The following is a 13,377-nucleotide window of genomic DNA, read 5'->3' as shown; positions in this document are numbered from 1 at the left end:
AACTTGGCTGCAATTTATCAAAACGTGTCTGTGTGCCTGGAGTTTCTCTGTAGGAGTGAGTCTGAAGAATTCATATCCTCCAACTGGTGGTTTCCCAACAGGAGGAAATAAAGTTGACGTGGAAGGACCAGGAGGAGAATCATCTACGCGACGCGGGCGGTTAAAAGATGTCTCCATGTCATCAAAGTACCTCGAACAGAAAGTTAGGACCTCATCTCCGGAATAACCTTCTGCTATTGACCCCTCAGGCCATGCTTATTCCTAACATATGATTTTAATTTTCCCAAGTACCTGTAAGTTAAAATTGCATTAATAATTACGAGTAAATGAAAGAACAATGTGAAATTTAAAGAGGCGGGAATAAAAGATAATCTAGTACCTCTCTATAGGGTACATCCATCGATAGTGAACTGGGCCAGCAACCTTTGCTTCTCGAACAAGGTGGACAGTCAAGTGAACCATAACAGTAAAGAATGATGGAGGAAATATCATCTCCAAGTGACAAAGTGTAAGAATAATTTTATTTTGCAGCTGATCAAGCTCTTCCGCTACCAAGACCTTCGCACACAACTTCTTGAAAAATGAACATAATTCTACCAAAACCACCGATACATCAGAAGGAAGTGTGTTTTTCAAGGCCAATGAAAGTAACTGTTGCATAAGAACATGAGAGTCATGACTTTTCAACCCAGTAACCTTTCGAGCCTGCAGATCGATACACCTTGAGATGTTGCTAGAATATCCATCTGGTACTTTTATGTTCTTCAACGTCGAGAGGAAGATATCCTTGTTATGCTTTGTCAAGGTGAATTTAGCTGGCTGAAACTTGTCGTTTTCATCAGGCCAAGACTCTTCACGAATTCCCCAGGCCCGTAAATCTTTTCTAGCTGCGAGATGGTCTTTGGACTTTCCAGCTTCATTGAGCAACGTATATAGCACATTATCGCACACATTTTTTTCAATGTGCATAACATCCAAACTGTGTTGTAGCAAATTAGATTCCCAATAAGGAAGAGTGAAAAATATGCTTCTCTTCCGCCATTGCATAGATTGCGTATCAGATGTCCCACGAGATCGTCGTCCCAATCGTTTGGGATCCACACTCTTACCAAACTCGACATGAACATCTTCTAACTGCCGCAAAATATCCATACCCAAACCGCTAGAAATTTCTAAACTCCTCGGGCAATTAAAAATATTTCTAGCGGTTCATGCATCAACCGCTAGAAATTTTCAATGTCTAGCGGTTTATTGGCCTGAACCGCTAGAAAATAAACACTACAAATTTGGCGCCAAGTTCCCGCCAAAACCCGGGAAATTTTCTAGCTCTAAATTTCTAGCGGTTAGGTGGTAACCGCTAGAAATGTACGGGCAATGGTCAAACCGTCTGTAATTTGCAGCGGTTTTTCTAAAAACCGCTAGAAATGTTAGAATTTTTTTGTTGAACCGCTAGAAATGTTCCGCTGCTAATTCTACATTTTCTTGTAGTGCATTCATTCGGTTTACTAACCTCCCTGCAATTGTAAATTTTCAGAAACAGCAATTAAATGCCAACCTAGCAATAATTACGTATCTAGCAGTCTAGAACTAATTCACCAATTTAACTGCTAAATCCTAAAACTCATATCCTAAAAGCAAGTCCTAAATAAGCTAAAGTCATAAAAGAATTACTTAAAATGCAAAATTAATTCATCCATTGCTTTACTCAAGTAAGAATTGGACAGGTTATTTCTCATGGAATCAATCTCTTCATTTACGTAAGGTGATTGATTTTCAAATACCTAAAAGTTGGAATGGAATCAAAACATATCATTAGTCACTAAAATTTACAATCACATTGATAAAATCATTTATTGCATATATAATTACCTGGTTAAAGTTATTAGTTGTCTTCAGTTATGATTATTTCATACATATAGGGGATTACATGGTATCCGCACTCTACACTCCCTAGTTGATAAGGTACTGAAAAATATACAAAAAATGATCAATATGACTAAAATTATTATTGAAAGGATAAATAAATCAAAATATCTTTGATCACATTTTAAAATAAAATGACAGACAACAAATATATGTTGGTTTTTTAACCTACGAAATCTCTATTTTAAACATATCCAGGTACTTCATTTTTCTCCATTTTCAAATCTTTTCTATTTATTTGTTACCTAAAATATTTACTATTTATTTCAGCATATTACTTGAGAAAAATATTTGCTTAATAAGAGTGGGGTAGAAATATGAATGGATTTTGACGTGAAAAAATAAAAAGCGAGTAACAAGTTTGGAATTTCTTATCTTTTATAATTTTGAAGTTAATTGTTTAAATTTGACACTTTAGATTGTAAGTTATTGTTGGAAATACTAGAGAGGGACAGAGACGCTGAAAGAGAGAAAAAGCAAAGACCTGATATAGAGCCCAAGGCTTTGTAGCCTTGTGGCATTGACACTCCTCTGCTTAGGTCACAAGTTTGGTATCGTTTGTAACTTCAAACTATTAATACTTACATCTTTAATGTTTTTTTAAAAAAAAGGAATAATATATTTGCATATGTGTGATTATTTTAAATAGGATTAGAAATGATGAAAGATTAACTGCATGAGGTATTAAAAACCAAATCAGTGAATGAATCAGTCAAGACATTGGGTTACAGGTTAGTGAGTCATATTAGTGTCAAACCAGAGTTAGACTACTCATAATTAAAATAATATAATTCTTAATTATATAGTACATATCTTAGATAAAATAATAATATAAAAACAAAATAATAATATAAAAATTTTTAAATAATAATAAAAATAAGAGACAATATAAAAATGAACAACCTTACAATCTTTCGATGAAAAATGACAAAAAACGAAGCTGAAAATTACTACATTCTAAATTAGGTTTGATAACAACACCTTATTTGGTGTTGATAATACTGCATTTACAAATGACAACAAATTTTTGTTGACATTTTTTATTTGACATTTAGTAATTTTCAGCTTTTTCTTTGTTATTTTTCCAACTTTTGATTTCAAAAAATTTAACATATATATTGATTTTTTTTTGCTTCTAAAAATAAGCTGTTTAAAACTAGAATATTTAAATTTTTTTGGGTTAGACCTGTCACATATTTGTCTTTTCCGTATCTATTAGATGCATACCTATGCATTGGATATTATTATAAATTGAGTAAAACTGCACGAAAATATGAGACTTTTCTTATTTGCATTTAATTTCTTTGAGCGACTTTTTAGCTTTGCCTTTTCCCAACAGAGCAGACTTGACATTGATATTACGATTCTTCATCTTCGCACACTCAAGCCCTTGGCCTTTTCTTCTTTCACCCTTCCTTTCCTTTCCCCTTTCTTCGTCTTCATCTTCTTTCATCCTATGCAAGTTTGTTGGCATTTTTTTTCTTTTGCTCTCTCAACAACAATTTAGTTTCACCTTCTCCTCTCCACTAAGGACTGTATTGTTCGTTAATTTTTTTATCTTTCTTCTTTATTTCAAGTTGATTCTTCCTTCACCTACTTCTCTCTTTCAATCTTCTTCAAGCTTTCTTTTTTCCCCTATAATGGTGTGGTGCCTCCATTAGAAAGCAAAAAAATTTATCCAGAACAGTTTATGATGAGTCAAATATTTCTCGATTTATGAAAAGAACCAGACCAGCCAATTGGCCAATTCACTATTTTTTAGCTTCAACTGACCAGTCCAATCCAGTTTTTACTAACACGATAATTTTCTTTCTTTTCCTAGGGCATATGTATCTTTCTATTAGAAGGTGTCACACCTCCTTTAATATCCCATTACGTTAATTAGAACTATTATAACGTGTTTCCCAATATTTCCGAATAAAAAATTTTAGTTTCAAACTTTCACACTTAAATCTGTCCGTACACTATTTATCTGAAATTAGGCCAATTTTGAAAATTCATAACTAATTCTAGAAAAATCAAAACGAGGTGGTTCTAATTTTCATATGAAATTTGCTAAGAGTCCTAAGAGGAAAAATATTCATTGGACTCAATTTCAGCTAGAACAACACTAGAAAATTCAACAAAATGTACCGTTTATATGGTCAATTTTTGAATTTTCAGGATTTTAGCCCAACTTTAAAAAGGCATAACTCTTTGCACAAAACTCCAAATTTGATGGTTTACCACTTGATTTAAAGCTAAAAATAAGATCTATTTGTCTGCAAAATATTAGGTTCAAATTCCAACAATTACTTATTATTTTATGTACCACAAATTTAGCCTTTTTTAGGATATTTTTATCCTCTAATTCCATTTTCTTGAATTTATTTCCCATTTTTCTTTTTCCTACATTCTTTTCACAATACTTTATACACAATTCCAGCATTAGGGAATTTAACAATAATATAATTTACATCAAGAAGTTATCCATAAACCATCCCAAATGTAACATAAACTCATTAGGCATTACATAACATTTCAAAATAACATCATGATCATCAAGCTTCTTCATCCCAATACCAACTCCTTGCCTTGATCCATAGGTGGGCCCCTTCCTAAATGATAAATAAATTGACATAGGAGGAATGAAATTTCATAGAAATATCAGTAGCAATTGAACTATAATTATCAGAATAGAGATGATGGAGCGCTCTCTCCCCCTTCAGCTCTCGGAGAAGGAAAGCTCCCCTCCCCACCCCAACGACAACCGATCTACTAAGAAAGTCAAGATAAGGCAGTCCCAATGCGAAGGAGAAGATGATGTCGCGATGATCACTGAAGACCATGCCCCTTCTGCCGGAGAAGAGAACTGTCTAACCAAAGTGTCAGATGAAACGACAATGCTTGTTGAGCACGAATCAGCAGAATCCAGTGAGCAAGGTGAGAAACCTTCCTTCTGAGACAAGTTGCTGAACAAGACACCGGACTCCACCCCTGAAGATGAATTCATCCTTGAGGAAGGAGATGTATATGTCGACAAGAAGGGAATCTTCCCAGCCATCGCCTTCTCACCACGAGTACACAAGATTCTTGACGAGAGCATGTGCTACACTGTGGTACTCAAGCTCCTTGGTAGGCCTATCGGTTACCAACGACTCCGTGACAATCTGCTACGCTTGTGGAGATTTTCCAACTATTTCAAGTTGTCTGACTTAGAGGGAGGTTGCTTTACAGAAACCTTCACCAACGCTGAAGATTACCACAAGGCCCTCACCGACGGACCCTGGGTCATCACAGGACACTACCTCACAGTCCACCCTTGGACACCGGAGTTCTCGCCACTTCACCACAGCATCTCTCAGGTGGTAGCTTGGATACGTATCCCCGGTCTCCCCACTAAGTACTACAAGAAGAACATCATAAGGGCCATTGGAGAAATCCTAGGGCAGGTTATAAGGATAGATTACAACACAGCCTCTGGAGAACGAGGTAAGTTTGCCAGGATGGCAATCATCTTGGACTTATCCACCCCCCTGACGTCGAAGATCACGGTGGATGGGAAAAGTCTATTCGTGGAATACGAGGGCCTACCCACGATATGTTACCACTGTGGAAAATACGGGCATCTCACTGACACTTGCCCTCAGAAAAACCAAGACCAGATGACTGAGGATACCGCAGTTCCGGTCATGAGACCTCCGGTGGCTGATGAAGTAGAAGAGACGAATCCGTACGGCGCGTGGATGCAAGTTCCATCCTCACGACGTCGCCCAGCAAGAGAGATGAAAAAGCAGCCTGACACAGGCTACCTTAAAAATGTTAACACAGGGATGAGATTTGACCTGCTGAGAGAAACGGAGGACTTACATAGAAACAACTCTGTCTGTATTGAGCCAACCACCGAAAACGTCAACTCCTTGCCAGTTTCAACAGACTCCCACCCTGATACTCACCCTAGACTCCCCAAAGAAACTAAGCCAAAAAATGCAACCATTCCCCCCAAGACTCAAAAAAAGCACACCTCGAACCCCTCTAATGAATCCCTTTTCACAAGCAAAGCCTATAAGGAGTCATCCTCGTCTACAGCGCCTGACAACTCCCGCCACACTGCTGTCACCATCTTGAACCCTAAACCCCCTTCCAAATCCTCAACCAACCCCAAGACTCTTGGCTCACCAGGACCCACGCCTAAAACAACCCACCACCCGGGAAAAAACAAGGAAAATATTCTACCTAAGCCGCCGGACAGAACCTCTCCTAAACTGGGCCTCAAAATCCACCCAAGCTTGTCAATTGGATCCCCCAAGCCCAAATCCAAAGAAAACCCGCCCACCCTTGCAGATACAGCACTTAAAGCGATCACCAAAGCTTTAGACGACCAGTTCTCTGATAATGAACTCTCTGATGATTCATTCAGTGACGACGAATCTCAAAAACACTCCAACATGGAGTGCTAATCTCACTCGTCTCCCTATGAATACACTCATATGAAATTGTCAAGGTGCGGCAAAGAGTAAATTTCACTCTGTGCTTAAATCCTTCATTACTGAACACAAGCCCGACATCTTGGTTCTAATTGAACCCCGAGTTTCTGGTCCATCTGCGGATCGCATTATCAGATCCTTTGGTTTCCCCAACTCACACCGAGTTGAAGCGTGTGGCTTCTCCGGAGGAATATGGCTACTCTGGTCAGATCGAATGTCATTGCAAATTATCCATAGTCACTGGCAATTCATCCATACAAAAGTCCGAGATACTCAGTCCAACCAGGAATTCTACTTCTCAGCGATATATGGTAGCCCAAACTCCACCATTAGAGCACACCTCTGGCCGGTCCTAACGTCACTTGCTCTGTCTGTCGAGGGACCCTAGGCCCTAGCTGGTGACTTTAACGCGGTCTTAGCTTCCTCTGAGAGGAGAACTACCTCCGGTAGAAACACACCTGGGTGCTCTAAATTCCAAGCTTTCGTAAATGACAACTCTTTAGTGGACCTAGGATACTCTGGGCCCAAGTTCACCTGGCGCCATGGGCTGTCTTTTGCAAGATTGGATCGAGTTCTGGTTAACATAGAGTGGGTCACTTCATTCACCACATGTACTGTAACACACCTCCCAAAACTTCAATCAGACCACAGACCACTAAAGCTACATTTGCAATCATCACAATTCCAGACCAGACCCACAGCTTCATTCAAATTCTTAGCAGCCTGGTTAACACACACTGAATTCAAAGGCTTAGTAGAAGACACCTGGAAAGATGAAAATTCTCTGTCAAATAACATTCAAGCCTTTAGACACAGTGCTGCCTTATGGAATCGTAACACTTTTGGCGAGATTGGCATCAGGAAGAGACGATTGACCGCCTGACTAGCTGGACTTCAGAAGGCCCTCAAATCAAAACCCCACTTTGATTTCTTAATCAAACTCAACAGAGAACTCACGGAAGCTTATGAGACAATTTGCTTTCAACAAGAACTACTGTGGATCCAAAAATCCAGAGCTCATTGGATAAATCTGGGTGATCGCAACACTTCATATTACCATGCCAAAGCCAAAATCAGAAAAGCCCGAAATAGAATCACCACACTGAAAGACTCAAATGGCTCCTAGGTTTCAGACGACTCACTCCTACAACAAATGACTAGGAATTACTTTGTGGAGCTCTATTTGCGTCCAGACCAGCCAAATACCACCTTCCATCTGCGAGGTAAATTCCCCCTTCCTGCTACATCCTTAGAATTACTGAATGCAGATTTTTCCCTGGCTGAAGTAAAACAAGCCCTCTTTGATATGAAACCGCTGAAAGCCCCAGGACCCGATGGCCTTCACGCGCTTTTCTTCCAAAGCCAATGGGATATTGTAGGACCGTCTCTGTGGAAAATGGCAAACTCTTTACTAACAGGTCAACCCCTTGATGAAGGTCTCAATAATACTCTGATTACTTTAATCCCAAAGCTAGAAAGGCCCACCACAAAATCATGACTAAGCTAGTGGCTTACAAAATCATGACTAAGCTAGTGGCCAATAGATTGAAACCCCTGATGCCACTGCTTACCCTTCCACAGCAATCTAGCTTCATTCAAGGCAGAAGTATAACTGATAACATCATCATTTCCCAAGAGGTGATCCACTCGATGCGACATAAATAAGGGCAAAAGGGATGGCTAGCAATCAAAGTAGATCTTGAGAAAGCCTTTGATAAGCTTGATTGGGCTTTCATTGAAGACACCCTTATTGACGCAGGACTGCCAGACAAGCTGATTAAACTAATCATGCACTGCATTTCCACTCCGACCATGCAGATCCTATGGAATGGTCAACCTTCGCAGCCCTTTGCCCCTACTAGAGGTATAAGGTAAGGAGATCCCCTCTCTCCCTACATCTTTGTTCTTTGTATGGAGAGACTATCCCAAGCCATTACCTATGAAGTTCAACAAAACAGATGGGAAAGTATCAAGCTTGGCAGGCACGGACCCCCTCTATCACACCTCTTCTTCGCAGACGACTTAATTCTGTTCAGCACTACTTCACAACAGCAACTATCCCTCATACAGGGTATCCTTGCAAACTTCTGCTCGACCTCAGGTCAAGTTGTCAGCCAAGCTAAAACAAGAATTCATTTCTCAAAAAACGTAGCCAAGACTGAAGCTCAATGAATTTGCAACTTCCTAGGCTACCAAAAGACTGAACAACTAGGGAAATATCTTGGTGTTCCCTTACTTCATTCAAGAGTCTCAAAAGACACTTACAATTACCTCATTGAGAAAGTCCAACAGCGGCTTACCACCTGGAAAGCCAAAACACTCTCACTAGCACGCCGTGTTACCTTGGCTAAATCAGTACTCAGTACTCTACCCTACTACACAATGCAAACTTTAGCTCTCCCGGTGTCTTGCACAGAAGCCATTGAACGTATAATCCGTATATTTATATGGGGGTCAGACGAGAACACGCGCAAAACAAGCTTAGTCAGCTGGCGAGACATGTGTCAACCTACTCAAAGAGGAGGCAGTGGACTCAAAACTCTTCAAGGTCAAAACCGAGCTTTCCTTTCCAAACTCGCGTTTAGCCTCATTCACCAACCTCATCAACTCTGGGTTCAAATCTTAAGAGCAAAATACAAATGGTCGAAGGAAAGCAATTATGAGTTCAAAACTCACATAGCATCCCATACTTGCCGCAGCATTACACGTGTTTGGAAGGACACTGAGCTCAACATAGCTTGGAAAATAGGAAATGGAAACACTACCAGATTCTGGTCGGATAACTGGGTAAATGACTTGGGACCTTTAAAACTCCTAACGTTTGCTGACATCGAACAAAGCCAACTCAGCAAGCCAATTAGTGAGTTTCTTAATGACAGAGGAGAATGGCATTGGGATCGATTCTAACATCTTCTTCCTGCCAACGTACTTTCTCATATAGCTGCGATACCACCTCCAAGTGTATCCTCTCCCCCCGACGTTTGTTATTGGATTGCCAATCCAAATGGAAAATTTTCTGTTAGATCTGCCTATCAGAACACCCAGGACTCATCATGGAATGACCACAGCCAATCATGGAATTGGGCCTGGAAATGGCCAGGAATGCAATGAGTTAGGACTTTTCTTTGGCTTACAATGAGGCAACGCCTTCTCACAAATTCTGAAAGGATGCGAAGAGGCATGATTGAACAGGGTACCTGTGAAATTTGTCACACCGAGATGGAAGATGTAGACCATATTCTTCGTTGGTGCCCCACTGCTTACAACTGCTGGCTCTCAATTATACCACACCAATGACGGCAAGCTTTCTTCCAACTTCCCCTCAAAGACTGGTTAGCTAGGAACCTTGACCCACACCTAATGAGCACTCATTGGAGGATCTTCTTCGGGATCCTAATTTGGAAACTTTGGGATAATAGGAATAGAACCATTTTTTGTAATGAACCCTTAACCCCTGATTCTATTATTTACTCTTCTCAAAGCTTAACCCAGTACGTCATTAAGGCAGAAGAGCAACTTAATTCTATAAACTCTACTGCCTAATTGACCTTGTCTTTGTAATTATTTGCTTTTAATATATTTCCCCTTTTACTCAAAAAAATTGAACTATAATTATCATGCAAATCAAGCAAGTTACAATATGACATGTTATAGAACTTCAAGACATCCTCAATTTGCATAAAATCATGCTTAGTCTCATGCTAGGAGAGGAGCATCAACACTTCCACATTAACACGATTCAATGCATTTGGCCCAAGCACAAACCAAGATTATTCAACCAACCAAAATCACAACGCAAGTTCCTTAATGCAAGCAAACAACAAATCATATTAAACAAACAACACTACGGAAAAAAAAAAGTAGGATTACCAGCAGAAAATTTCTAGCAGTTATAGAAAACCACTACAAATTGAAACATTTCTAGCGGTTTTAAATCAAACCGTAAGAAATTCGTAGCGCTTTGACCAGAAACGGTGTGGGCCCACAATTTTCTAGCGGTTATGCATAAACCGCTAGAAAATGACCACTAGAATTGTTTGCGTTTTTGGGCGTGAAGTTCATGCCAAACTTCTAGTGTTTATTTTCTAGCAGTTAGGATGCTAGAACTGTTAGAGAATGTAAATCGCCGTTCCATTTTCTAGCAGTTAGCAAAACCGCTAGTAATTCAACAAACTTTCTAGCGGTTTTGTGAGAAACCGCTAGAAATTTTTTATATTTCTCGAGGAGTTGTGACACGTGGCTGAATAAGGAGGTGGCGCAGCATAACAGCTAGAAAATTCTAGCGGTTCCTGGGCTGAATAAGGAGGTGGCGTAGTGTAACAGCTAGAAATTCCTAGCGTTTTTATGAAAATTCTAGCATTTCTACAGGAATTGCATCATTTTCATTGTTTGGCGAATTTTGAAGCAGAGCTCTGCCAAATTCTCTCCACGAAGTATATCCAAATCCAGATCCAGATCTAGTTACAAATCCATATTTTCAAGTAAGAATAGTAATTTATTTATAAATAATTTTTGTTTTTATCTTTATTTTATTTATTTTATTACATTTTTTATATTAACTTTGATAGATTAGCTTAATTTAGTTAGAGTTAATAGAAATTTTTTTTTATAGTAGGCTACTTTTTATAGAGTTAATAGAAGTAGTTATATTTTTTTTTAATGAGTTAACGGGAAATTTAAATATAGGAATATCTATTTTTCAATTAATATTATTTGATATTATTATATAGAGTTAATGGAAATAATTATTATTTGATATGATTATTTATTTGGAATAATTGTTAGTTGTAAAATATATTTTTCATTACAATTGCTATTTGCTATTATTAGGATGAGTCATCGACCAGGGAAAGAGCCGATTGATCCTAAGAGGGAAGGACCCAGCGAGGATCGTGGTGGTGGCAGTCATGATGCTAGTGAGCCATTCCTGAGTATTCATGACTATGATCTGAACGAGGATGAAATCTTGAGCTTTATGGAGCATGATGATATCTAGCAGACTAAGGAGGCTTATTTTTCGGGGGATGAACAACCCCATGGTGATACTGGTAAAGAGGAGGAGGAGGAGGAGTAGGTTCAGGGGAATGAGAATCTCATACTGAGCAGCGTCCTGCTCCTAGATGCCAGACCAGTTTTGAAGTGAAATTTGAGGGTAAGTATTTGTTTAACTTTTTTAAATTTGGCAACTATTTAATTTATATAGAAATTGTTTTAATTCATTAATATATAATTAATTTATTAATTAAATTTTGCAGACTCTGAGGGGAACAGGTCCTATAGGAGGCTGATAGCCAGAGAGCTGTCTATGACGACTAGCGAACGGGTAGTTGTGCCGCTAAATGAATTGGGTCAACCAACCAAGAAAGGTGGCCAACTGTATAACAAGTATGTGCGCCTTCTTAGTCAATAGGGAACCCTGTTCCCCATTTATGTGAAGGATTGGAAGAAAATCACTCAGGAGAAGAAGCAACAAGATTGGAAAATGATGAAGGTAATATAAAATTATTATTTATAACTTTTTTAATTTAAGTAAATGAATATATATTTTGTTCTTAAATTATTTAATTTTTTTATTTATTTAGTTAATTTGTTATTCATAATATTTTTAAATTATTTAAATGAATATATATATTTTTATTTAAATTACTTAATTGTTTGATTATAATTTGTTATTGATGTAATTTAGTTTTATTCATAATATTTTGAAATTAGTTAAATGAATATATTTGTTTTGTTTAAAGTACTTAATTATTTGTATTGAAATTTTTATTTATTAAATTATTTTATTGCATATCATATTTTTAAATTAGTTGAATGAATATATTTTTTTATTTAAATTACTTTATTGTTTGATAATGATTTGTTATTAATGTAATTTATTTTTTTATAATATTTTGAAATTAGTTAAATGAATATATATTTTTTATTTAAATTGCTTAATTTTTTGATTATAATTTGTTATTTATTTAATTAATTAATTGCTTATAATAATTTTAAATTAGTTGAATGAAAATATATTTTTATTTAAATTACTTAATTGTTTGATTATGATTTGTTATTGTTGTAATTTATTTTTATTGATAATATTTTGAAATTAGTTACATGAATATATATTTTTTATTTAAATTACTTTATTGTTTGATAATAATTTGTTATTTATTTCATTAATTTATTACTTATGATAATTTTAAATTAGTTGAATAAAAATATACTTTTATTTAAAATACTTAATTGTTTGATTATGATTTTTTATTGATATAATTTATTTTTTATTTATAATTTTTAAATAAGTTAAATGAATATATATTTTTTATTTAAATTGCTTAATTGTTCGTTTATAATATATTATTTATTTAATTTATTTTTATTTATATTAGCGAAATAAATATAATTCTTTATTTTTTTAATTACAGAGTAAATTTATACTAGGAGAGGAGTTGAGAGCAGATACGATCAAGAGACTGCGGGTGGCATGAAAGAACAAGAGGGTTGACCTGTGACGGGAGAAGAAAAGTGAAGGGACGAAGCCCCTATAGGAGATACTGGCAGACATACCCGGTGGAGTCCCGGAGCAAGACTGGTCGAGTTATGTTTATTTTAGGATGTTGGCTGACCAGATGGTATGATAATATTGCATTAATTATAATCTTTTTATTTTTTTCCAATTTGAGTAATTTAATTTAATTTTTTTATATTTTGTTTTAGGCTCTTTCCCAGAGAAAAACTGGGAGTGTCAGGCATCAGACAATACGTCATAGGGCTGGATCCAACAGCTTTGCTATCACCTATGACGAGATTGTAAGTACTTGAAAAGAATGTGTTAAATGTGTATATGTATTTAATTTGTAATTAATAATTTCTTTCATTTCATTTACAGAGGGAAAAGACGCGGCAAGAGCGGGGATGCACGCCTACTTATGGCGAGATGTGGATGATTCTGTATAGACCTCTAGACAAGCCTGTGTCAGATGAGGTTGAGAAGATGGCG

General features: G+C 37.0%; 1 protein-coding gene across 1 annotated transcript; it reads left to right on the top strand.

Annotated features, from left to right (window-relative positions):
• Positions 1-5,006: 5,006 nt before the first annotated feature.
• On the top strand, positions 5,007-6,362 carry LOC114721466 (uncharacterized). The gene has a single exon (XM_028907279.1). The coding sequence runs from the start codon at positions 5,007-5,009 to the stop codon at positions 6,360-6,362; it is 1,356 nt and encodes a 451-aa protein (XP_028763112.1).
• The last annotated feature ends 7,015 nt before the right edge of the window (positions 6,363-13,377 follow it).

This window comes from Neltuma alba, unplaced genomic scaffold (genome assembly GCF_004799145.2).
Source record: "Neltuma alba isolate B1F8T4 unplaced genomic scaffold, ASM479914v2 tig00012039_pilon, whole genome shotgun sequence".
NCBI lineage: Eukaryota > Viridiplantae > Streptophyta > Magnoliopsida > Fabales > Fabaceae > Neltuma > Neltuma alba.
Note: the sequence above shows the minus strand (reverse complement) of the source record. Positions and strands in the feature narration are given on the sequence as shown.